At 40.1% G+C, this 26378-nt stretch overlaps 1 protein-coding gene across 1 annotated transcript in view; it reads left to right on the top strand.

Moving 5' to 3' along the window:
* The first annotated feature begins 431 nt into the window (after positions 1–431).
* Positions 432–26378, top strand: part of tdrd9 (tudor domain containing 9) — a 35146-nt gene continuing 9199 nt past the window's right edge. The window contains exons 1-25 of the mRNA XM_036575326.1: positions 432–559; positions 2949–3022; positions 5073–5152; positions 6772–6993; positions 7806–7928; positions 8025–8105; positions 9188–9352; positions 9487–9492; positions 9943–10046; positions 11251–11370; positions 12132–12216; positions 12573–12630; positions 13167–13271; positions 13908–14005; positions 14097–14228; positions 16257–16416; positions 16801–16864; positions 16958–17021; positions 18678–18722; positions 18926–18979; positions 21542–21658; positions 21742–21849; positions 22472–22572; positions 24765–24938; positions 26066–26177. Of these exons, the coding sequence (XP_036431219.1) occupies positions 432–559; positions 2949–3022; positions 5073–5152; positions 6772–6993; positions 7806–7928; positions 8025–8105; positions 9188–9352; positions 9487–9492; positions 9943–10046; positions 11251–11370; positions 12132–12216; positions 12573–12630; positions 13167–13271; positions 13908–14005; positions 14097–14228; positions 16257–16416; positions 16801–16864; positions 16958–17021; positions 18678–18722; positions 18926–18979; positions 21542–21658; positions 21742–21849; positions 22472–22572; positions 24765–24938; positions 26066–26177 (2580 nt within the window). The remainder of the gene's footprint in view (positions 560–2948; positions 3023–5072; positions 5153–6771; positions 6994–7805; positions 7929–8024; positions 8106–9187; positions 9353–9486; positions 9493–9942; positions 10047–11250; positions 11371–12131; positions 12217–12572; positions 12631–13166; positions 13272–13907; positions 14006–14096; positions 14229–16256; positions 16417–16800; positions 16865–16957; positions 17022–18677; positions 18723–18925; positions 18980–21541; positions 21659–21741; positions 21850–22471; positions 22573–24764; positions 24939–26065; positions 26178–26378) is intronic.

Genomic DNA, 26378 nt, shown 5'->3' with positions numbered 1-26378 from the left:
TTCAAATTCCTCAGTTAAACCTCTTAAAAAATATTGTTTTATATAAAAAATGGTTCTGTGAGGAGCTGTTTTACAGATGCGGAGCGACTATAAAACAGGATAAAAAAAGGAAAATCAGAGGAATCATAAGGGAAAAGTGTTATTTAATCTTAGGTCAACTATGTAAAAGTACATACTGACTTTTGGAGTCTATATTTATTTATTTATTGATTGATTGATTTCCCTCCCTTCAGAAAGTTAAACCAATGCAGTTTTTGCACTACGTTGTTTCCCCACAAATCAGTGTCTTAGAGGTCAGACACAGGTTATTGGCGACGACGTGAAAGAGAGCAGGAGGCCTGCTGGATAGCGTTTGGCTCATTAGCTGGTTGATGTTTTTTTGGTTTTATTCCTTTATTTCTTTTAACTCCTGGAGTTTGTTGTGAGCGGTGATGAAACAGGCCATCACAGCAGAGCAGATCACCCAGTGGTTCACCATTGGAGCCCAGTTCGCCAACGTGAGAATCACTGATGAGCCTAAAAAGGAGAGCAGAGCTGATCCTCTCGGTCAGGGATCAGGGTGAGACCTCAGTATAAAACTCTTTTTTATTTATGTTTTATTATATAATTAGTTCTGGATGCGGTTCAGCCCGGGTAACTAGTGCTAACACGTGGTTTGCGCTCAGTTTGACTAGCAAACTTAACCTGTTTGTGCTGAAATGATCTAAAGGAAGGTTCAGTATTACTGCAGATCAGTGAAAAACCACTTAAAGCACCTACACGACCAAATGAAACGAGCTGAAGTTGGTCTTTTTTCGCCACCTTGAGTTTTTTTAAGTTTTCCGTTCCACCTTAAATGACGCAGCAGATACGTTCTGCCGCCTACAGCTGATGCACCATTTAAGGTGGAACGAGAAACTCCTATAAGAAGATGAGATTAAAAATATATATATTTTATTAGTTAATCGCTCGTTTGCATAAATACATATAATGTTTAATGTCAGCAAAGAATTGTGCGCATATCGTGTTGCTCCCAGTTTGCCAAACAAACTTTAGTGCGTTGTAATCTGGTAAATTTTCTGCTTGAAAAGTAAATATTGCTGTAAATATTGATGGAAAACTATTTTAAGACACACGCAGAGATGAAACTAAAGTTGGGTTTTTATTCGACGTCTTCTTACTCGAATTTTCCGTTCCACCTTAAATGGAACACTCAGCAGTGCTGTCAGGCGCCAGAACGGAGCGCAGCTGCTGCATCATTTAAGGTGGAACGGGACATTCGAATTCGATTTTTTTATATATATATTTAATCAGTCAATGGTTTGTTTCTGTATACACGTCATGTGTTAATAATATAAATAAATCAACTGTGCAAAAATGAGATGTAATACCTATTATTCATTTTATTGATCTGTAACGTCGACTGTCTGCTAAGGCTAACTTAGCTAAGCTATCAGTTTCAGCTATTTCCCGCAAAATTTAGCGCATTTTTGCTCCAACTCACAACTTTAATTCACATTTAAGATTAAAAAATGAGATAACGAGTTAAAGCAGATTGAAATTCGTAGCGTTAGTGCAGTGGGAGCTAGCAAGCAAGCTACTTTAGAAATAACGTTAGCACTGTTAGCTTGCCAGCTGGTTGAACACCGCTGGAGAACGATGGGAACCATGGCGTCTCAATTAGCAAGAGAGCGAACTCGAAACACCCAAAGTTCGCTTAAGGATGTTTAAATCAGTGCATATAATCTGTGCAGAATAATTGGCTGTTAAATATTTTTTATGTTTTCTTTTTTACACTTGAGAAACCATTACAAATGCCATGGGAACATCCCTGCACCTTTACGCTCATTAGGAATGCCAGGCTTCATGAATATGCATGAATATGTAAATTGCAATGCCGCCGTTAGAATTTTTTATTACCCAGAAAGTCTGAATAGTTGGTTGAATTAGCCCTCCTGTCTTATTTGGGGTGAGTTTTTTATTGCAAAGAAACAAAGTTCCTCACACACAAACTTGGGGAACAGTTTAATTACAGTTATTTTCTGGAAGTTCCTGTAAATAATTCTTAGGGTCAAATTAACCCAGAGGATAAAGATGTTAGTGAAGTTGAAGATAATAGGAGGGTTAGGTAATGTAGAATTTGCTTGTACATTTTCTGGGTGTTACATATTATTGATTCACACAAATAACTACAGAACCTCTAACGGGCTGTGGTTTAAAACAAAAAAGATGTCTTTACAGTGGTGGTGATAGGAACCAGGGGTCGCCATGACTACAACACAAATATAGACATTTCATTTACTATCCAGAACCACCAGTGAACCTACACGAGTCTTCTGAGTTTATATGGAATGTTGATGATGGAAAATAGTGGAAAATCTGAAATAATAAGTTTTCTTTGGGGACTATTTTGCCTCACAGCGCCCTGCGTGTATCCCTCCACCATGAATGGATTTAAAAATAATACATTTTAGTAGAGGTGGGCGATATGGCAAAAAAATGATCATGATGCTTCAAGAAATGGTCATTATGCATGATAAGTTACAACATTTGGAACAGGAGGAAAAAGAGCCAGTAGTACCACATTTAAAAAGTGCTATTAAAAATAAAGTACAAATTATTTTTATTGTTCAGCGTTTTATATACCGTCGCACCAAATCCAGTTAAATAGGGCCAATTCTGATCAGTTTGGAATGAAATGTGCAGTGAGTCAGTGTTACAGAAGTACTGACGGTATCCACGCTGTGCTCAGAAAAACATATTGTGATATATTTATTTATTAAATCTTTTTAAACAATGTCTCAGTCATCAGGCAGTGAATTCATAACCATTTAATGTAAAAACTTTCTGTGAAGGAGCTTTTATCGTTTAATTGCCATTTAAAAGATTACATTCTTGTTTTCCTGTAATCTTCCATTAGAACCTAATGATCTTTGACCATTTCTGAACATCTTCTGATGTTTTTCCAGTCCTGATGTGAGCAGTGTGGTGAAGGACGGAGCAGAGGGAGGAGAGAAGAGCAGGAGGAGTGAACTCCTCACCGGTGAGACACTTTTACATCCACAGCTCTGTTTATTACACCACAGCACAGCAGCTTAGGGAACCTAAACCTGTGACTTTTGTGTAAGTAGTTTAATGTTGCTCTGAACACACAAAGGCCCCTGTCCCATTTCACCCTCCACCCCTACCACTTAGCCCTTAGCTCTCTGTTTTGCATGTTCTCGTCTAGGGGTAGGGTGTCCCAATTCTTGTTGAGATAGAGGGGTAGTGTGAAGTGTTGGGGCTACATGACCCTCCAAACAGAGGTTTTTCAGAGACTCCAAACAGAGAGATATGAGGGGAAAAAAGGAAAACTGGCAAGATGGAGAACAAGAGACCAAAGAAACCCACAAATGTGAGAATTTTCTCTGTTAAAAAATTACAATAAGCATCTTATTATCTTAGTTTAATGTCGTTTCAGTGTATTTTGGTTGTTTTCTTCACAACAAGCATAACAAAAAAATAATAGTTTGCTAATGTAAATAGTCCTGCAGTTCTGACGCCTGAAGCGCCAGAATGTAACTGCTGCACATTTAAGGTGGAACGGGAAAATTCAAACAAGAATCTGCAAATATCTGACTTCAGCTTCATATCACTGAAGAATTAGAGGTGGGTGATAATAAATAATTGCCCCCCTCTTTGAAGATCATATGATGCCCTAAATGTAACTAAAGCCCAGCAGTGAGGAGCTGAACTTTACCCTCCTCTGCTGTCACTGCAGACTGGCAGCGTCGCCTACAGAGCAGCGCTGGTAGCTGTTAATGAAGTGATGCTCTTTTTATTTGAGGGTCCCATTTCAGAGGGAAGATTTCAACCACTACCCTGTAACTCAGTTCCAAGGGGCAACACTTGAAAACAAGGGGTAGGGGTAAAAATAAGAAATGGGATGGGCCCTAGTACGACCTGTGAATAACATTCCAGCGTCTAATAAACGTCCCATGTACTTCACCAAAATTCTCCTTCTTCTTTGTAATATAGGTGGTCCTAATCTTGGGTCACACTTACATAAGCAGTTCTCTCACCAAACACAAAGCTGACTTGGTTTGCCCACAGTTATTGTTGATTTGATATTTTCCTTAATAATTTTTTTGTTAGTTTTTCATTTTGGATTTTAATTTTAGTTTTAGTTAGACTTAATAGTACATTAGCATAGTAGTTTATAATAGTTTTGTTTGTATTTTCTGAAAAGTAGTAGTTTTAGTTTAGTGAACTTTCCTTCACACTCAGTAATTCTGTTTTGTTTTAGTTCGTTTTGCAGTGAACATTATAGTTTTGATTTAATTTTCCTGTTTTTGAAAATGTCTTTTGTTTTTATTATCATTATCAAGCACATTTTCACTGCTAGCTTTCATTTTATTAATAGTTTAATTAACCCTCTGGGGTCCAAGGGCATTTCCTCTATGATTCGACTCGATACTCTTATGTTTCATATCGAATTATATAGAACAGTCTCAGCTCTCTGTATGATGAGAAACCGCTGCAGCAGCTTCAGCAGCTGTAAACTCTCTGCACGCCGTTTCACATGAGTCTCCGATGTGGACTGAATGAAGAACGAAGGGCTTCCAGCGTGATGGTCAGTCCTTAGTGATTTCCTGAGTGTCCATTGGTCAGTTTCACACAGAATGTAGACGGACACACCAATCCACCAGCTCCACACGGTGAGAGGCAGATGACGTGTATCTCAGCCCCTCTTCATAGGCTCATAACTCCGGATGTGAGTCTCGTATGATCTCGTGATAAGATGGAATGGAAAGGGCGACTCTACAGATTCAGGAAGTGTTTGAACTGGATTTCTGAGCTGGATCATCACAAAGATACAGACACAGAGAATTTGATGCGCAGGCGGGTCGACGGACCCCAGAGGGTTAAAGTATAATAAGCTTGTGTTTAATTATGCCGGTTTTGTAAATTTCCATTTTGTAAATAGCTTTAACAGTTTCTTCCTTGTGAAGGTCACCGCAGTTAAAATGTGGGCGGAGCCACCATACTGCCCCTCATCAAACATTCATCATATGCTCACTGGGACTGTGCTTGATTTGACCTTTGATCTCTAGGTCCAGGGACCTCTCCTCCTCCTCCTCCTCTGGCCAGCTACAAATATCCAGCCCTCCCCATCACCAAAAACAGACAGGAGGTGAATACATGCACACACACACACACACACGGCATACTCTTTCACTGAGGGTTTTGTTATACTGAGTCTGGGATCACTTACTGATTTATCAATAACATGAAATCAATAAGCAGAATTTATTCTCTTTTTATAATCTGTTATTTTGTTTATTTATCAGAGACAGTACAGATAAACACACAAATGCAGCACATGTAATGTATAAAGGACATCTAGCTTAAGTGTTAAACCTTACGCGCTCCAGTCCATGGTCCTGAACTCCAGTCCTGGTTTTACACTCCCTGTGAGCTATACAGGGGATACGAGGGGTCGCAACCCAAATGCCGTTTTGTTCTTTCAACAAAAATCAAACCACCCTGGGAGCCACAATATTTCATGTCCATTTTATTGAAGTAACGTTTTACCATCTTGGCTGTAAATATGTCTCAGTATGTCCTGATGTTCTAATATAGGCAAACAATATGATATAAACAGAAATGCAGACTTGCAATGCACTTTTAAGCTTTAGCTTAGCTGTAGCTGCTTTTCTCGCATCTCCAGCAGGAAACTTTTCCGCAAAAGTAGAACAGTTTCTTGTAAAACTCTCAACGTTTGACTTTTTACAAGGCTGAAGTCGCTTCTCATTCGCCAGCTTCTTGTTTGAATTTTCACGTTCCACCTTAAATGGTACCTGATGCGCCAGAATTTAACTGCTGCACCATTTAAGGTGGAACGGGAAAAATTGAGCAAGAAGTTGGCGAATGAGAAACTGACTTAAGCATCACGACTTTTTAGGGTTTCAGTTTCTCGTTGCAGATTAAACATAACAGGAAACCAGCTGGAGTGATTATAAATGCAAATAAGCCCATTCATCTCCAAATTATCGATGTCCATCTTAAATCTGTCTCTTTGTCGTTTCTTTAGCTACTAGCTCGGCGAGACTGTTGTCTGACCAGCAGTCTGCGCTGATCTTCAGGGTTAAAGGGTGAATCAGCAGTTCTACATTAACTCCAGAGTTTAAGGCCATTTATTGTTAAACTGTGTTGAACGATCAGCAGAGCTTTATTTTACTGTAAAGGAGGATTATTTTATTTTTACCTACTAATCTGATTCAGCTGTGGAGACTCAACAGGGCAGTAAAAGAGCCACATGTTGCTGACGACTGGTGTAAACTCACCGAACACCTTCAGAAACTGTGTTTTCATTCTTACTTTTAGTTGAATGTTTAGTCATTGTGAGGACGTCTCACTCTTGGGTGATTTTTACATTTGAAAACAGTGGATATGATTTTTAAAGCACTGAAAACTTCACATTGTGCTCTTTTGATATTAAACATACACTCTCAATGCTGGAGAACTGAGCGTATCAGTGCAGTTGTTCTACAGTAGTGTAGGGTGTGAGCAAAAATGTGTTAAAATGCCACCAGAATATTTGATTTCGGAGCACCGGTGCGCGAACAGACTTGACCCGAGTCCTTGTTCCATTTTATTATGCATATTAATTATGTAGGAATACAAACTTGTGGTGTTGTTGCCAGTAGAAAAGTCAAATGCTTCTCTGTTCACAGTGTGTCTGTCTCAGCCTTAATTATCCTGGTGTTCCACTGACTGTTTACTTGCTTAACTGACTGTGTTTGTGTCCAGCTGATCTCTCTGATCGAGAATAACTCAGTGGTGATAATCCGCGGAGCGACAGGCAGCGGGAAAACAACACAGCTCCCTCAGTTCATTCTGGATTATTACAGTGAGAAGAACGCCCACTGTAACCTGGTGGTCACTCAGCCGAGAAAGATCGGAGCGTCCAGCATCGCCCGCTGGGTCGCACGTGAGCGCAAGTGCACACTGGGCAGCCTGGTGGGGTATCAGGTGATAATACACCCGAATTTCGGACTTTGAAAGGTGTCGAAAATGACTTTCAGCTTTTTTGGCAAAAGAGTGAAAATGGCAAAGTTTTTGGTCCAAAAAAATTGGTTTCAGATGCAACGATGTTTTGTCTGAGTTACAAATAAAGGGTAAATCTTATGTTAGTTAAAGATAAAGGTATATTCAGATTTGGTTCATATTTTTTAAATTTGGGTTTCTTTTTTGTAAATATTTGGCAATTAAAAGCAGTCAGTGACATAATACAAGTTAATGCAATGTTGTAAATTTGGAATGTCATGTACCCCATATTCTCTCCTAGAGCTGGACAATATGACAATATTTATCATTATCATGATAAATTACAGCCTCACAGTTTATCACAATATGCTTATTTATGTCAGTCATGTTTAACTGGATTTAGAACCAAGCATTATGTTAAATGTACAAAACAAATAATTTGATTCATAGTTTTTGATAATATATTTTTAATATGGCACACATTTTAATTTAATTTTTGACTTAATACATATCAGAAAAAAATATAGTGACATGGTGTATTGTGAAAACTTATTGAAGTGTCAAGATATTACATTTTTTGCCATACTGCCCTCCTCTGTCCTTGCCTTTCACATCTTTTATCTTTATCGCTATAAACATTTAAAACTGGGAAGTATTAAAAAAATTGAATTGGAAATGTTTAATAACAGTGTATAGTAATGTATAAAAAGATGTCATACACAAGGTGTTTTTTATGTCACATATATATATAATCACAGTCTGCCTCATTTTCTTTAAACAAGCTTGATTACTTGTAGGTCGGTTTGGAGAAGATGGCGACAGAACACACTCGGCTGATCTACATGACCACCGGAGTTCTGCTGCAGAAACTGGTGCGAGCAAAAAGCCTGAATGAGTTCACACACATCTTTATAGATGAGGTAATGCATTCTGACAGACTGTAATACACTACAGGAAGTGTAGGGGGCGATATGATATAAAAGGCTGATTGATTACAGAAATAATTCCTGTTTCAGGTACATGAGAGGACTGAGGAACTGGACTTTCTGCTGTTGGTGGTGAGAAAGCTACTGCAGTCCAACTCACGCTACATCAAGGTACATCCAGCATATTATATTTATATAACAGTACAGCATGTTTTTCGTTCTGGACGAGGCTGTTGATTCAGTCCAGACGGGTATCAAACGATACATTCAACAGACTGAAGCAATTTAAGTTGCTTGTGATTTGTCACACAGCTTCATCATCATCATCACTTTTATTTATATAGCGCCTTTCCATGCTCAAGGACGCTTTACAGTCAATACATAATCAACAATACAGAACACAGAACACACACACACACACACACACACACACTCCACGGTTCCCACAGCTAGCGGAGGGAATTTCACTGAGCACAGTATAGAGTCACTTAGCTAGCCTGGAAAGACCCTTAGCGGCGGGGGAGGTCTCACACCACAACTACAGTACATCACACAGGAAGGCCCGGGAAGCCTCGAAGGCTGAAGATGTCCTTCGCCACGAAGGGGCAGCATTTTCCTGCAGCCAAACACCACCAGTCCAGCAGCCTCATAGCCGCAATGCAGCGTCACCCAGGCGGCCGACCCAAGAGGCCTCGTAGCTGCGGTGTAGCGCTGCTCATGCAGCCGAACACTGCAGGTCCAGGCAGCCCTACAGCTGCAGTGCAGCGTCAATCAAGCAGCCAGCCCCGGCTTCATAATAGCTGGGATGTAGTGGCACCCAAACAGTCCAGCGCACTTATAGTGGAAAACACACACCATATACATACACACACACACACACACACACACCTCACGGTTAGTGTGTTAGTTTGGGGCTATGACATTACCTCACCTTTCTTTTGTATATTAAAATTAATTCACTGCTAGGTTGAAGCAGAGAATTGATCACTCTCTAGTTAAAACAATTATAGGAATTTTATTTCTATAACACACTTAGAAAAACAGCAAACTAAGAAATGAGTGAGTTGTAATAAAAAAGGAAGATACGATTAGTAAGCACAAAAGTACGTTTTAAATAAATTGAAGAGGCAAAACAAAAAATGTCAATTTTTTATAAAACAGCTAAAGAAAACATTCTCTCTCTCTCTCTCTCTCTCTCTCTCTCTCTCTCTCTCTCTCTCTCTCTCTCTCTCTCTCTCTCTCTCTCTCTCTAGGTAATCCTGATGTCCGCTACAATAAACTGTGCGGAGTTTGCGGAATATTTCGGAACGCCTGTGCGTTCTCAAATGAACCCAGCGTACGTGTTTGAGGTGGAGGGAGCGCCGTACGCTGTGGAGGAGTTTTATCTGGACAACCTCAGGAACATCCTGCCCTTCAGAGTGAGTGGGCATGTCTTAAGACCACCGCCATAGAGAGAGAGAGGCTAGGGGAAGCAAGTTCTGCCCCCAAATGTGTTCTTTCATAGCTACTTTTGAGAAGTTGAAGCTTTAAAGAGCGCCAGTAAAAAATGTAGGTAAATGTAGGTATTGTGATATAAACTGAGTCTGTTCTACAGATATAAACTGAATCTGTTCTACAGTTTCTCATTAGGTTGAATGAATAACCGACTCTAAATGTAGGTATTGTGATATAAACTGAGTCTGTTCTACAGTTTCTCATTAGGCTGAATGAATAACCGACTCTGAATGTAGGTATTGTGATATAAACTGAGTCTGTTCTACAGTTTCTCATTAGGCTGAATGAATAACCGACTCTAAATGTAGGTATTGTGATATAAACTGAGTCTGTTCTACAGTTTCTCATTAGGCTGAATGAATAACCGACTCTAAATGTAGATATTGTGATATAAACTGAGTCTGTTCTACAGTTTCTCATTAGGTTGAATGAATAACTGACTCTAAATGTAGATATTGTGATGTAACTTATTGACCTCAATGAGGCTGATGCACTGTGTGTGTATGTATTTCAGGTGGACCCCCCTCACCCTGACGACCCCTACATTACTGTAGAGATGTATAACGTTGCCGTCAGCCTCATCCAGAGCTTTGATGAGATGGAGGCCAAAGATCAGAGGTCAGAGTTTACGGTCACACCTGGAGGCGACGCAGTGCCACTTTCTCTCTCCTGATACTGATATTGTAATCTAATGTGTTCTAAATCACAGTCTACTGCGCTTTAAGAGAAGCTGTTTTTAATTGTAGCACCTCATTTATGATCAGTGGTGGACGAAGTGCACAAACCATGTACTTGAGTTAAAGCAGAGATACCCAAGGTAAAATATTACTCCACTGAAAGTAGATCCTCCTTTTAGACCTCCACTTGAGTAAAAGTACAAAAGTAGTTGCCTTCAAATGTAATGTAAGTATCAAAAGTGAAAGTACTAAAAGATTAATTATGACTTTAATGTCCTGTTATCATTTTTGTAACAAGACTCACTTCATTAACTCATTTTAGGTGAAAATACTCCAGTGTCTCTCTTGGTAAACCAGTCTTTTAATAGAATGTTATTAATTAGTGACGCTGATGTCTATTAAAATTATCATAAGCACAAAACACTGAAGGCAAACAGTTTCCATCAGGTAGAACTGAGTGGCTCTGAAATCACTTTTTACAAACAAGCAAAGTTTCAGTTTAAGATTTATTTCAACTTAGTTACAAGTTTAAGTTTAATAAAAACTTTAAACTCAGATTCACAAATGAGTTTCCTTTACTAAACTGCATCTGTAGGTCTCTGTTCATAAACATAAACTAGCCTAAACTAATTTTAGGCTAGTTTAATGTTTGTATAAATTCAGAAAAAAGACACGTCAGTCACAACTGCATATGTGTACATATTTCTATATTGTGGTCTGTTTACACAAAGTCCCACTGAGTTGGTATGATCAAAACAAAGCTCAAAACTAAGTGACCGCTGTGCCCTGATTGGTGTTTTTTTGCTTTGCGCTTCTTTCGTTTTGACATGTTATGTTTTTATACACACATAAACCAAAAGGAACGACAGATTTCTCATAATGTGGTGGAGTAAAAAGTGAGATATTTGACTTTGAAATGTAGGTGAGTGAAAGTAAAAAGTCACCCAAAATGGAAAAACTTCAGTAAAGTACAGATACACGAAAAAACTACTTAAGTACAGTAATGAATTACATTTACTTCGTTACTGTCCACCACAGGATACTGTAAAAGAACTACTGAATCTGCACAGCTTACAACATGAATACATGTTTGCATGAGTATTTGATTATTACAGATTACAGATTGAGAATTGTTTGTGTTCCAGTCGTGCGGAGCAGGGTGGGGGGCCGTCCCTGCCGGAGAGGGGCAGCGTGCTGGTGTTTCTGCCCGGACTGGCGGAGATTCACTACATGCAGGAGGCTCTCTCCAAACTCGTCCGCAAAAGGTGAGCACACGCAAATGTACTGGAGCCACAAGGCTAAGGTAGCTAACAAGCTTATGTACATCAGTTAGCATGGTGCTAACAGCATATTTAAATCATCACACACATCAAACTGTGTGGAGCTGTTCAGTGTCTCTAATAGACTTGATGATGTGGTTTCTGACTGTATGACTCACTGTAAATACAGACTGATGTACAGACAGAATTCAGGCTTCAGGGCTGCTTCTGTTTTAGTTAAGCTAACAGGCTTTAGTCCGTTTTAATGTCAGAAACCACATCAGCAGCTCTGTTTCACGTTGTTTAACAGCTCCATGCAGTTTGAAATTTCAGCTGAAGCTGAGCCCGCTGCGTTCTTCCGAATCGGGACGAGGCCTGTGTTTTTTTTGTTTTTTTTTTAATTGGGACGAGGCCCATGTTTTTCCGAATCTAGACGAGGTCTGTTTTTTTCCGAATCGGGACAAGGTCTGTTAAGTGACCCTTATTAGTCCCACAACGGGGGAAATTTCACCTCTGAATTGGGACGAGGCCTGTGTTTTTTCCGAATTGGGATGAGGCCTGTGTTTTTCCCAGTTGGGATGAGGCCTGTGCTTTTCTGAATTGGGATGAGGTCTGTGCTTTTCCCAGTTGGGATGAGGTCTGTGCTTTTCCCAATTGGGATGAGGCCTGTGTTTTTCCCAGTTGGGATGAGGCCTGTGTTTTTTCCAGTTGGGATGAGGTCTGTGCTTTTCCCAGTTGGGGCAGGGCCTGTGTTTTTCTGTCTGTAGGCTGCAGGTTTACCCGCTGCACTCCACAGTGACTCTGGAGGAGCAAAACGGAGTCTTCTTGGTTCCCGTGCCTGGATACAGGAAGGTAACTGACACTCTGTCTCTGTTCCTCTTGTTCCTTTGGTTTTCTGTCTTTCTTTTCTGCATGGAAATTGATCTAGTGCAAAATTTTTTTGCAAAGCACTTCATTAAAATTGTTTGTAACTAACTCATTCTTGTTTAGTAAGCTGATGATTCTCCACAAGGGGGCGCTGTTAGCACTCGAATAGCTTTTGATGCTTCATAAGAGCAGTTCTTTGCATCGGTTTCACTTAATCCATGTTTAAATATCTACAGTACTAAACAAAAAACAAAACTTTTTTGGAAATTCCCTTAGTAACATAGTAAAACTAAAAGAAGTGAAAAGTCCAGACTTCTGACAGACTGTGTGTTTGTTTACAGGTCATCCTGTCCACTAATATTGCAGAGAGCTCAGTCACAGTGCCGGACGTTAAATACGGTGTGTTATAAGCAGAGTTAAACACTGACTGGCCACTGCATTAAGTCCACCTCCTTGTTTCTACACTCACTGTCCATCCAATCAGCTCCACTGACCATATAGTTTCACTCTGTAGTTCTACAGACTCCTGCATACTTTGTTACCCTGTTCTTCAGTGGTCAGGACCCCCATGGACCCTCACAGAGCAGGTACTATTTGGGTGGTGGATCATTCTCAGCACTGCAGTGACACTGACGTGGTGGTTGTGTGTTAGTGTGTGTGCAGCAGCAGATGAGCTATCGTCTCTGACTTTACATCTACAAGGTGGACTGACAAGGTAGGAGTGTCTAATAGAGTGGACAGTGAGTGGACACAGTGTTTTAAAAGGAGGTGGTTTTAGTGAAGTGGCCGGTCGGTGTAGATATTTTAAAAGAATGAAAATAAAGATTTTTAGTGTAATTATGGAAACCACAGTTTAAACTGTGTGCGTGTGCGTGTGTGTGCGTGTGTGCGTGTGCGTGTGTGTGCGTGTGTGTGCGTGTGTGTGTGTGTAACAGTGATTGATTTCTGTTTGGCGCGTCACCTGGTCTGTGATAAAGAGACGAACTACCAGTCTCTCCGTCTCACCTGGGCATCCAAAACCAACTGCAACCAGCGCCGAGGTGCAGAACGAATAATTCATCATTTCATTACATTAATGAAGTCATTTTAGAACTACTTCATAATTTAATTCTATTAAAGCTGATTTAAGTCTGTTAGTCTGACTGTTCATGTATAAGTAAGCTCACTGATCCACTGTTCTTTCTTTCACTCTTTCTTTTCTTTTCTCTTTCACTCTTTCTTTCACTTTTTTCTGTCTCTCTTCTTTTTCCTTTCTTTTTTTTCTTTCTTTTTGTCCATTTCTGTCTTCTTTGTTTCTGTCTTTCTGTCTGTTCCTCTTTTGCTGTTTTTCTTTCTCCCTTCTTTTTATTCATTTCTTTGTCATTCTGTGATCTTTTTCTTTTTTCCTTTCTCTTTGTCTCTTTAATTTTTTGTTCACCCTCTCTCTTGTTCTTTCTTTCTATCTATCTTTCTCTTCTCATTTTCTTTCTTTTTATCTATCTGGATCTATTTGTCGTTCTCTCTCTGTCCTTTTCTGTCTATTTATCTTTTTCTATCTTCGTTTTATCTCTTTCTTTCTCCTCTCTCTCGCCATCTTTCTCTCTCTCTCTCTTTCTGGCTGTTTGTCTGTTTCTATCTATCTATCTTTCTTTCTCTCTCTATCCTTCTCTCTCTCTCCCTCTCCCTCTCTCTCTCAGGTCGTGCTGGTAGAGTTTCTAAGGGGTTCTGTTATCGTTTGGTAACCAGAGATTTCTGGAATAAAGAGATTCCGGATTACTCCGTGCCGGAGATGCTGGTGAGAGATCTGGATTTACTCTGAATCAGACTAAAATAATCAAACTAAATCGGAATCAGAATCGATCCTGGTTGATTTCTTTCTCTCTCAGTGTTCTCCGTTGGCCAGTATCGTTCTGAAGGTGAAGCTGCTGGACATGGGTGACCCTCGCTCACTGCTGTCCACCGCCCTCACCCCCCCGAACCTCAGCGACATCGAGAGGACCATCCTGCAGCTCAAAGAGGTCAGGGGTCAACTTCCTGAGAATACTTTTATTTCATTTTTAAAAATTTTCTTATGCTTTAATGTACGTGGTCGTCTTATCTGCTCCTGTGTGTTATTTTCTGTGTTTATGCCGTCAGGATTATCTTAAATTAACCTGATTTGCTTTTTTAAATTAAATAATTTAAGAGTTTATTGTGGCAGTTTAATACATACTGTTCACTCTCCAGTCTCTACAGTCCACATACCGCAAAAATAACCTGCAAAAACAGCCGGTTTTAAATTAATATAATTATTTAAAATCAAGACATTGTTCAGATGGATGAGCCCCGCCCATCCAGACTACAGCAGTTTAGCCCCACCCATTCATGCTGAAGTTATAAGGAGTGTTTCAGCCTGGGCTGCTTTATCAGTGAGGTGCAATACAGTGTAGCCAATCAGAACAGAGCTCATTTAGGAGTCACTGGTGTTACTGATCCTCATTGGTGTTACACATAATAAAGGAACACCAGAGACATTTTAAAGAAAAATACATTTTACAAAATACCTGCTACAGAGCATCAAACCACATGATGTCAATCATGGAATATCCACTAAAATATGGAATTTAATCTATTTGTATTCTGTTTTTTCACAATGACCTCAGAATAAAGTCGGTCACACCAGTGACTTCAGCTAAAAGCTTCATATGAAATCATGAGCTAAATGAGAAAATCTCTGATAACTGAAAGACACAGTGGACTCACCATGTGCTTTTCTTCATAGATCCTCAGAAAACAGGTAAAAGGAAGTCGAGTGACGTCATCAGTGTGACTTTTATTTCAAAATAAGAGATTTTTTGTTACGCAGTAACACCAGTGACACGACTCCTGGGGACAACTTTCATTGGATATTTTATAATATTTGTTTTCTTTGTTATTTAATTTATATATTCCATAGTCATGTATAGATTATTGTAGTTAAAATTGCAGAAAAACGTGTTTTTTTGTGTTTTTTTTTCTTCTTTAAAATACGGCCTGAGCCTTTACACATGACTGTGAAGACGAGCTCTTCTGTGGTGCTGGGAATTCTAGATAGTTAATTTATAAACCAGTATTGCTAAATTGACGGCTCAGGAAGGTGTAATTGTTAAAATAACCTATTGTATTATTTTAAAATTTGAATAAATTGTAACCCTTAACATGTTTAAGTGTAATGTATCTGTAAACGCTAGGGACACAAAAATGGACGTTTCCATAGAATGACTCGGATAAAGAGAGGCTGGGCTGTGATGCAGAAATGAATTAAGAAATAAATTATGTTTTTGGTACATAGAACGGCACAAATGTCATGCATGAATCTAAAAAAAATAAAATGCAATAAAAAATGAGGATATGGGCCCTTTAATGCACAGTTACTGTTTATTTTCTGGATTTAACGTATCGGGGGAACAAATAAAACCTAAACTGTGGCCTGTGCAAAAGTTCAGCACATATGTGCTGCTCACCTGTCCGGCCGGACACTGCTGGATGATTGTTTGTAGAGCTCTCCGGCTACCCGCTTCAGACCAGTTACCCACAACCCAGTCACCGCCACCTGCCTTGGACTGGCTGCCCACTCTACACTGAAGTCTCCTAACTATTACTGCTATTAGTATTAATATTAGTAGAATAATAATTTTGTACGTAGTTTGACCAGAGGAGGATGGGTCCCCCCATGTGAGCCTTGGTTCCTCCCAAGGTTTCTTCCTCAACTGAGGGAGTTTTTCCTTGCCACTGTCGCCCCTGGCTTGCTCACCTGGAGGATTTACATTTCATGTTGAAACTTTGTTCTAAACGGATTTCTGTGAAGCTGCTTTGTGACAACATCAGTTGTAAAAAGCGCTATACAAATAAATTTGATTTGATTTATGTATTTAAGTTAAACTCAGTAAATGAACAGCATGTATTAAAATGTGCAATATTTTGTCTCTGTAAAGGATGTGTTTGTGTTTTAAACTTTTGCATGTGTATTATATAAGCAGTGGTGTGTGTGTGTGTGTGTGTGTGTGTGTGTGTGTGTGTGGGTACAGATGGGTGCTCTCTCAGCGAGCAGCAGCTCTCAGAAGCGCTTTGACGGCGTGTTGACGTTTCTGGGTCAGGTTCTTGCTCACCTGCCGGTGGATCTGCACCTGGGGAAGATGATCGTCCTCGGAAACGTGTTCGGCTGTCTGGAGGAGTGCCTCATCATCGGTAGCGCACTGACTGCATTAGAGCGAATACGTCACCCAGTTTACCGTCTTTAACTAAGACGTTTGACACGGAGCTGTGAACCTAATATAGCTAACAAGGAACGGAAGAAGGCGTGTAGCTGTGATTTGGGTGGCCAGTCAGACCCAGAGGTTTCTTTAGGGTGGCACACTGCTGAGAAAAAAAGTACAAATAAATAAAGTAGCATATTAAAATGACAAAGGTGGTTTTCTCTGTAAAGACAAAACTGTGTTGATGTTGCATCAAAACCTCGTATCTCCAAAATAAGAACTTTACAGGAGAAGGAAAAACATACTTTACTTTTAATGTAAGTCAATGGAACCACACTTTTTTCCCAAATAATTTTGGTCCATTTCTCTCTTTCAGCTGCATCTCTGTCTCTGAAGAGTTTCTTTGCGATGCCGTCTCTGCAGCAGCTTGCCGGTTACAGGTGAGTTTAGTTTCCCCCAGAACATTTCCTCTGAGTAAGTCGTCCAGACAGGTGTAGGTTGTAGTAACGTATCTCGGTGTGATGCTCTTGCAGGAGTAAGCTGGCGTTTGCTCAGGGCGTTCCCAGTGACTGCATCGCCTTCGTCAACGCCTTCAAGGTCTGAATGCTCCTCTTTTCATGATTTCTTTATGTACGTGTATTAGAGGTATAACCGTCCCCCTTTCCACAGTTCGGTTCAGGTCTGTTTCTGGGTTACGGTTCGGTTTGTATCAAGAATGTAACTCAAATTTGAGCCTCAGATTTTTTTTTTTAAAAATGGCACGTTTTGTGAAAGATGTGCAAACCAGAGGTCTTTCCTGAAGAGAATGCACTGATTTTAAAAGTTTCTCTTTTGCAAAATGTTTGCAAAACAGAAAGGAAAATGTAAACGTCTGGTGAAATAAATCTAGTGACGGTTGCCTTTTACTGAGAAGAGCTACTTGAGACGTCTGGCTGTCTGTCGTAATGGCAGTGAACTGTGCCTCACTCAACGAAGTTCTGCCTTGGTTTCTTCATACCTCTTTCACAGCCCATGTGCGCTGAAATGTGGTGCGCTTACAAATTCACACTCCAGCACGTTTAACAGTGTTGAGAATCACTCGCTTTGAAATGGGAGCATGTAAATAAACCTGAAAGGCTGTGAAATTGAAACTGTGAAAAGGAACTATTGTAATAAAATGAATTTGTAGGACGCTGTGTGCTGCGCCAGGCACAGGAGGGACGCTGGAGGCAGGAGAAACATCTGCAGCAGCCATTTCAAACTATTTTCATGCCAAACAAAAAATGCAAACAAAACCAGTTGACCTTTTTTCCGTGGCTACTGGACTTTTCAGTCCTTTTCTCAAAGTTGAGCTTTCCAGCTCTTCAGTCTGCTGCTGCTCGTCTGTCTCCTCTCTCTTCTGCTCTTTTTAAAGGTGCCTCAGCTGGCTCTCATTAAGACAGCATGAGCGTCAGACCTGAGAGAGGGAGTGAGCTTGTTGCCCGACCTTCCTGCCACCGCCTGTGCTCCACTGCCCAGCCACCGGAGTTGAATGTGAAGCAAAGGAAAGTGGTCTCGCTGTTGGACTGGAGATGGTGCCCAGGAGGCAAGGCTCAGGACTCGTGCACCGTCCACAAGTACCTCGTGGTTCTCCTTCTCTCCTCACCGTCCTCACGGCATGTTGTCCTTGCTTGGGGTTTGGCCCCGCCTTCCTACCGGCTCTTGTGTCAGTCATCGGGGCCCGGGTGACAGGCGCATGGCACTGAATTGATCTTTTGCTTTTTCTTACCGGTTGAGTGAGGTCAGAGGTCGTGGAGAGTTTGCTGGAGGCACTGACAGTGCTGTCGGTAGGCAGCTCACTTGGAGAGACAAGTTTCGAGTCACATAACGAGCACCAGGAGCCGAACTGTGAGCTGCCAAACCGTAAACACGTTACAGAAGTCGGTGGATTCAGCGTTAGGAGTCTCGAACAGCAGTGACTCTTACTGGCGTAGTGTGGCGTGATCGCCCGACTGGGGGTTTATTTATTTGTTTACATTTATTATAGTAACTTTGTTAATTATTATATATACATATTTTTGTGTATGTGTGTATATATATATATATATATATATATATATATATATATATATATATATATATATATATATATATGATTTTTTAATTTTTTCAACATTGTGGACTTTTTTGTTGTTTTTCTTTGTTTTTTTGCCGAAGAATATTCATTCTGGTGCATCTGACTTCTTATAACATGCTTTTGTGTGTGTGTGCGTGTGTGTGCGTGTGTGTGTGCAGGCCTGGTACACCTCCAGAGCGAAAGGAGAGTTCAGGCACCCAAAGGTGAGAGTGTGAAACCACTACTCTGACCTGTCTTTCTCAGTCAGGCATGTCTTTGATGTTAGATCAGATTGTTCAGCTCAGTGTAGTGGGACTTTCACACCTGTCTTGTTTGATGTGAATCAGTCGAACCGTTTCTCTTTAGTCCGGTTCACTCTGACAGGTGTGAACGCTCCACAGTTCATTCTTGTGTTTGTGTGTTCCAGGATGAGCTGGAGTGGGGAAAAGAGAACTGCATTCAGATTAAGCGGATCAGAGAGGTAAAGAGCGTCCATCGTCCTGTTTATGTTGACTATATATATATATATATATATATATATATTATATATATATATTATGTATATATATATATATATATATATATATATATATAATTTACCAATTTATTTTTATTTACCAATACAGTATGATCTGATATTTGTTTTCTCATTTAAAACCAATACAGTTAACCAATTAACACCACAGTAAAAGCACATCATTCTTGGTCTGTTTTTTTTCTCTGCTTTTTTTCCCAATAGGACTGTAGTGTGGTAGAATTTGACTTATGATCTGATTTCATTGATTTGATTTTTGATAATTTGGCTACTTTTGATTGCTAGAATGAACTAAAATTTTAATGAAAATTACATTTATTTATGTGCAGAGTGGTTTATATTCAGAAATTATATATTTTTTTGCACTGCTTTTGTGAAATAATCATTTCAGTGTCCTGAATACACTAAAATGGTTCATTAGTCACAACTTGCTACTAACCTAATAATATGTTAATGTGATAAATTATAAGCTGCACTTTTTGCCCTTTTTTTTTAACCTTTTCCTATTTTGACTCTTTGATCTGTCTTCCAGTCTTTAGCCCTGCTAGCGCACTGTCGCTGTGACAGCTGTAGTTCTCCTCTTCAAATACAGCTTTTCAGTATTGTTAGTTCCACTGACGGCTCTGAGGATTTTTCCAGCTGCTTCCCAGAGAATTTGTTTATTACAAAAGTGTGTTAAATGTAAAGTAAACAAAACACAGCACTAATGCCAACATCAGTGATACCAGTAACATCCTTTCTCCTCACAGGAGAACTGTGGATAAATCACCTTTGAAGAAGCCCAGTATTCATTGTAGTTATCATTCGATATGTGCTTTTTCTAATCAATACTTCATTAAATTAAAGCTGCTGATGGAATTTAATCAGTCCGTGTGATGTTTGGAGGCATCCAGGAGAAATCTGGACACAAGCTTTGTTCTAGCTATCACAATATATCAGCTTCTTTATTGAAATTAAGACATTCATGGTACTTTAAGGTGATGTTCACATTACAAGCCTTGCTGCTCAAATCCGATCTCTCTGACAGGTTGGTTCACACTCGTTTAGGTAAGTGATTCAGATCTGTCATTAATGTGACGAACCGGCGTCCTGAAATGACCCTCATGAGCTCATCCTACTCAGTAACGTCACGTGAATGAATCACGATCATCATCAGCACAAACTAACGAGCAGAACGAGCTTCGCTGAGAAGATCATTAACTCTGATCAGCTCTCAGCTTCATTATTAGAGCGAGACGAAGGAGAAAAAGCTGAGATGAGCTGCTTTTCCACCGTTTACAGGCTTTAACTTCTGTTCGGCGCTGCTGCCATGGTATCGCTGAATGATGGCGCAGCGCAGTGGAAAAAAAGCACATGAATTCTGATCTGAGCATCACATTAAGGTCACATGGCCACAAATCAGATACGTATCCGATCTAGGACCACATATGAAAGTGGCTCAGGTCAGATGTGAAAAGATCAGATTTGCATGTAAACATCAGATCTGAGTCACATTAGAGCACAAGATCGGATTTTTTGTGCCACTTCAGCCTGGTAATGTGAACGTAGCACAACTTGTATTTATGTTTACTTTTACTGTTTACTCTGTTACTATTTTGTAATAAATGCGCTTGGAAGCTGTAATAAAGGTGAAGAGTGACGCACTGAACACTCTAAAACAGCTGATATTAGATTTAGTTGTTGAGGCTTCTGTGTCATTTTCAGTTCATTTTTTTCCTTCTACATCATTTGAGCGCTGAGGCTCCTATTTGCATTTTGTGAAAATTCCGTGATGAATGGACCAATAGAAATGCTCTAAAATTGCTTGAAATAAAATCTCTACATGAACTTACGTTGAAAGTAAAGAGCGTTTTTGTCCTCTCGCAAAGTTACCATTTTGGATATGCTTGTTTTTCTTTGGACAGTGATGATATAATTTTTATTATATACTTTTTTAACCCCCTATTGCACAGTGTCTCCATATGACAACAATTACTACATCTCAGTTTTACTAAAAAGCAGTGACATAAAATCTGTGTTTTTCCTATTAAATTGTGGAAAAAAAAAGGTCTTTTACTTTAAAAAGACAAATACTTTAAAAAGACAAATACTTCATGACATCACATGACCATGGATTCTTATTATGGTGATGTTATTACCATACATTCCAAATACCACTTGAAATTGTATTTATTTCCAATATTTGTAAACATTGGGTTGTACATTTCATTAGCTATAAGTTGGATTTGTTTGTTCTTGTTTTTATAAAGGATGTTTTTAAAGAAATTAGATTTTATGGTGCTTTTTTTAGATTTTATAGTGCTATGGTATGATCGCACATTGTTGCCATATGGCAACAATTTACCAAATACCTCACTTAGATCATTTTTTTTCAAATATTTCCATTATTTCAGCAATTAAAAAAAGATATTGTTCTCATGTTTGTGTAATTCATGCAGTAGAGGGTTAAAACAAATTTCAGAGGTGTGTGTGTGTGTGTGTGTGTGTGTGTGTGTGTGTGTGAGACAGGTGGCTGAGCTGTTTGAGGATTTGAAGAAGAGAGTGTCTCAGTTCAACATGGACATCACAGAGAGTTCATCTCCATTAGACTACACCAGCCTGCACAAACAGAAGTTCATACTGCAGGTACACAGCTCTTCCACCCCCCTTAGTCCAAATGTAGTCACGTTTGGTGTCTGAAGAGCCCTAATTAACGTTCCTCTGCGCAGGTGGTGATCGCAGGAGCTTTCTACCCAAACTACTTCATCCAGGGGGCGATAGATGAGGAGCTCGCCTCTAAAGATCTCGCCGGAAACGACCCCAGGACCACCGTACTGGTACAACACGTTCATATGTGCACTGAATATGTTCAAAACCCATTTCAGAGACAAATTAGCTCTTTTAATAGCTTTGTTTTGGCCGGAGTGATGAAACAATAACGATACTGACATCACCAGGTTTTTACCACTGATAATAAACATTACAGGCATTTTCCATCATTTTCCAACTGTTCTATCTCTGTCTGTTTTACTGTGTCTGTTCACTGATCTACTGTTCTTTTTCTTTCTTTCTTTCTTTCTCTCTTTCTTTCTTTCTGTTTCTGTCCATCTCTGCCCTTTTTTCCTCTTTCTGTATGTGTTCTTTCTTTCTGTGTTCCTCTTTTTTTTGTTCTTTTCTTTTTATTCTTCGTTTCTTTCTTTTTTCACTTCTTTTTCTTTCTATCTATTTATCTTCCTCTGTCTTTTTCTTTCTATCTTTCTCTTCCCTCTCTTTTTTTTTCTATTTTAATTTATTTATCTTTCTCTGACCTGTTCTGTTTTTCTTTATCTGTTTCTTTCTGTATCTCTCCTCTCTCTGTCTGACTGTCTTTCTTTCTTTCTTTCTTTCTTTCTTTCTTTCTTTCTTTCTCTCTCTCTCTCTCTCTCTCTCTCTCTCTCTCTCTCTCTCTCTCTCTCTCAGGTGCGGAACCTGCCTCCATTTGCGTTCCTCTACTATAAGCAGCTGCAGTCCCTCTTCCGGCAGTGTGGGCAGGTTAAGTCCATCTCCTTCGATGGCTCCAGGTAAACTCAGGTGGACAGGAGCAGCTCTTGGGCTCATTTATAAAGCAGGATTTCTCAGTAAAGCTTAAAGTGAAGCCTTTCACCCCTCGCCCCTACCACTTAGCCCTACCCCTCCATTTTGTGTGTCCCAAGGGGCAACAGTCGAAAACAAGGGGTAGGGGTAAAAATGAGAAATGGGATATGAAGGGTAAAGGACCCGTATACTCTGTTGTTTTTATATGCCAAAAATAATTTTTACATGACAATTTTCCAGCCGCTCTTCATCCCTTAATTAAATCAAACAGGCTGCTTTGGTTACTGTGCCTTTAAGACGAGTATATGTAAATGTGCTCTGTTCTGATTCGCCCCTGTCCTTATTCAAAAAGCAGTCTGGTGCTAAAGCATTCCTTATAACTACAGCCTGAATGGACAGAGCTAAACTGCTCTAGGCTGAAAAGGTACAACCCCATTTCCAAAAAAGTTGGGACGCTGTGCAAAATGTAAATGAAAGCAAAATGCAATGATGTTCAAATCATTTAAACTCAATATTTATTTGAAAATAGTACAAACACAATATATCAATATTAATGGCAACAACACGTTCCAAAAAAGTTGGGACGGAGACAACAGAAGACTGATAAAGTTGTGTAATGCTAAAAGACAACTGAGGGTTAATTGGCAACAGGTCAGTAACATGATTGAGTATAAAGAGCATCTCAGAGAGGCGGAGTCTCTCAGAAGTAAAGGTGAGGAGGGGTTCTCCACTCTGTGAAAGACTGCACCATCAAATAGTGCAACAATTCAAGAAGAACGTTCCTCAACATAAAATAGCAAAGAACTTCTGCTTTTCATCATCTACGGTACATAATATCATTAAAAGATTCAGAGAATCTGGAGAAATCTCTGTATGTGAGGGTCAAGGCCAAAAACCAGTATTTGCTGGCCGTGATCTTTGGGCCCTCAGACAGCACTGCATTAAAAACAGACATGATTCTGTAGTGGAAATCACTGCATGGGCTCAGAAACACTTCTGAAAAACACTGTCTGTGAAAACAGTTCATCACTGCATCCACAAATGCAAGTTAAATCTCTAAAAAAGCAAAGAAGAAACCAAATGTAAACAGGATCCAGAAACGCCGCCACTTTTTCTGGGCCTGAGCTCATTTAAAATGGACTGAGAGGAAGTGGAAAAGTGTCCTGTGGTCCGACAAATCACCATCTGAAATTCTTTTTGGAAATCATGGACACTGTCCTCCAGGCTAAAGACCACTCAGCTTGTTATCAGTGCACAGTTCAAAAGCCAGTATTCATGTCAGTATAGGGAGGCATTAGTGCACATGGCATGGGTGACGTGCTCATCTGTGAAGGCACCATTAATGCTGAGTAATATATACAGGTTTTGGCAACATATGCTGCCATCCAGACGACGTCTTTTTCAGGGAAGGCCTTGATTATTTCAGCACGACAATGTTAAACCACATTCTGCATGTATCACAACAGCATAGCTCCATATTAAAAGAGTCTGGGTGCTAAACTGCCCTGCCTGCAGCCAAGACCTGTCACCACTGATAATATTTGGCACAGTTATGAAACAAGAAATATAATAAAGGGACCCAGAACTATTGAGCAGCTGAAATCCTATATCAAGAAAGAATGGAAAACATTTAATTTTCCTAAACTACAGCAGTGTCTCCTCAGTTCCCAAACGCTTACAGAGTGTTGTTAAAAGAAGAGGTGATGAAACACAGTGGTAAACAGGCCCCCGTCCCAACTTTTTTGGAATGTGTGGCTGCCATCAAATTCAAAATGGTTATATATTTTTCAAAAAACAATAAAATTTTTCAGTTTTTGCACCTCTATTTTCTTTGTACTACTTTCAAATAACTGTAGGCTATAAATGATTTGCACATCATTGCGTTTTGTTTTCATTCACATTATGCACGGCATCCCAACTTTTTTGGAAATGGGGTTGTAATTCGGAACTTTGTTGGTTTTCGTGACATCACAAAAACAGCGAATTCAGAACCGGCTGTTTTTGCAGTTTAGTTTCAGCGTTTGGACGCTGTTGGCTGGGAAATGGATTGATAAGTTTTGAGAAGTTGCAACTTACCAGTCCATTTTACCAGAAGTTTGTTTTTCCTTGATATGGGCTCTTTAATTTATCCAGTTTACTGAAGTGTGTGTGTGAGTGTGCCGGTTATTGTGTGTTTCAGGGCGTATGTGGAGTTCTACCGCTCGTCGCTGAGGGGTTCTGGTGTTCTTCCAGAAGTTTCTCTGTCTCTGCTCCTGGCCCAGCAGAGGCTTCCCCTCTACCTGCAGGTCCATCCAGCGGAGGAGGTGGAGGCTCGGGCCGGGGGGAAGACCATCTCACACCTCAAATACGCGCGGTACACTCACTCCGTCAGTCTGTCAGGTTTATAATCGATCTGTTAGCCAAGTGAGTTTTCACTTACAGGGGTTATTTTAACAAGTGTCACATAAAAATATAGAAAACGCCCAACAAACAAAAAAAAAAGAGGCAAGTACAACTAAAGCAACCTTTGCAAGAGTGCACAATGACAGTTAGGGTCAGGGGACCAGAGTCGAGTCAGATTTTGATAAAAGCTGGATGATATTAATAAAGAACATTACCATAATACCTCCTAAATACACCGATCAGGCATAACATTCTGACCACCTCCTTGTTTCTATGCTCAATGTCCATTTTATCAGCTCCACTTACTATATAGGTGCACTTTGTAGTTCTGCAGTTACAGACTGTAGTCCATCTGTTTCTCTGCATACTCTGTTACCCTGTTCTTCAGTGGTCAGGACCCCCATGGACCCTCACAGAGCAGGTACTATTTGGGTGGTGGATCATTCTCAGCACTGCAGTAACACTGACGTGGTGGTGGTGTGTTAGTGTGTGTTGCGTTGGTCTGAGTGGATCAGACACAGCAGTGCTGCTGGAGTTTTTAAACACCTCAGTGTCACTGCTGGACTGAGAATAGTCCACCAACCAAAAATATCCAGCCAGCAGCGTCCTGTGGGCAGCATCCTGTGACCACTGATGAAGGACTAGAGGATGACCAATACAAACTGTGCAGCAGCAGATGAGCTATCGTCTCTGACTTTACACCTACAAGGTGGACTGACAAGGTAGGAGTGTCTAATAGAGTGGACAGTGAGTGGACACAGTGTTTAAAAACTCCAGCAGCAGTGCTGTGTCTGATCCACTCAGACCAGCACAACACACACTAACACACCACCACCTTTCCATCACCATCACCAGTCAGTGCTGAGAATGATCCACCACCCAAATAGTACCTGCTCTGTGAGGGTCCATGGGGGTCCTGACCACTGAAGAACAGGGTAAAAGGGGGCTAACAAAGTATCAGAGAAACGAGAGGTGGTCATAATGTTACGCCTGATCGGTGTGTGTTGGTCTAAAAGGCACAGTGTTTAATTCTAAGGGGTAAAGGGAGGTTTGCCACTTTTTTTATTTTTGTACACACTGTCTCTCCCTCTCTCTCAGGGTGAATGTGGATTTTCAGAGTCAGTCTGTGTATCCTGTTGGAGTTCTGAGCAGCAGCATTGACCCAGAGAAGCTGCCCTCGAGTCAGGTCTTCATTGTGAACATCACTGAGGTCAGAACCAGCTGCTGGAGCGTATAAATTCTTAAATGGCGCTCTATACAATTCTGGAGAACGATTGTTGATACAGCAAAACAAACAGACCCCTCCCTTCAGTGCTTCTTCAGAAGCTCTGCCTCCCAAATTCGTGGACGCGCACTGTCGAGGCGAAAGATCGCTTTTTTTTCTTTTTATTTATTTTTTTTAAGATTTTTG

Source organism: Colossoma macropomum, unplaced genomic scaffold (genome assembly GCF_904425465.1).
Source record: "Colossoma macropomum unplaced genomic scaffold, Colossoma_macropomum, whole genome shotgun sequence".
NCBI lineage: Eukaryota > Metazoa > Chordata > Actinopteri > Characiformes > Serrasalmidae > Colossoma > Colossoma macropomum.
Note: the sequence above shows the minus strand (reverse complement) of the source record. Positions and strands in the feature narration are given on the sequence as shown.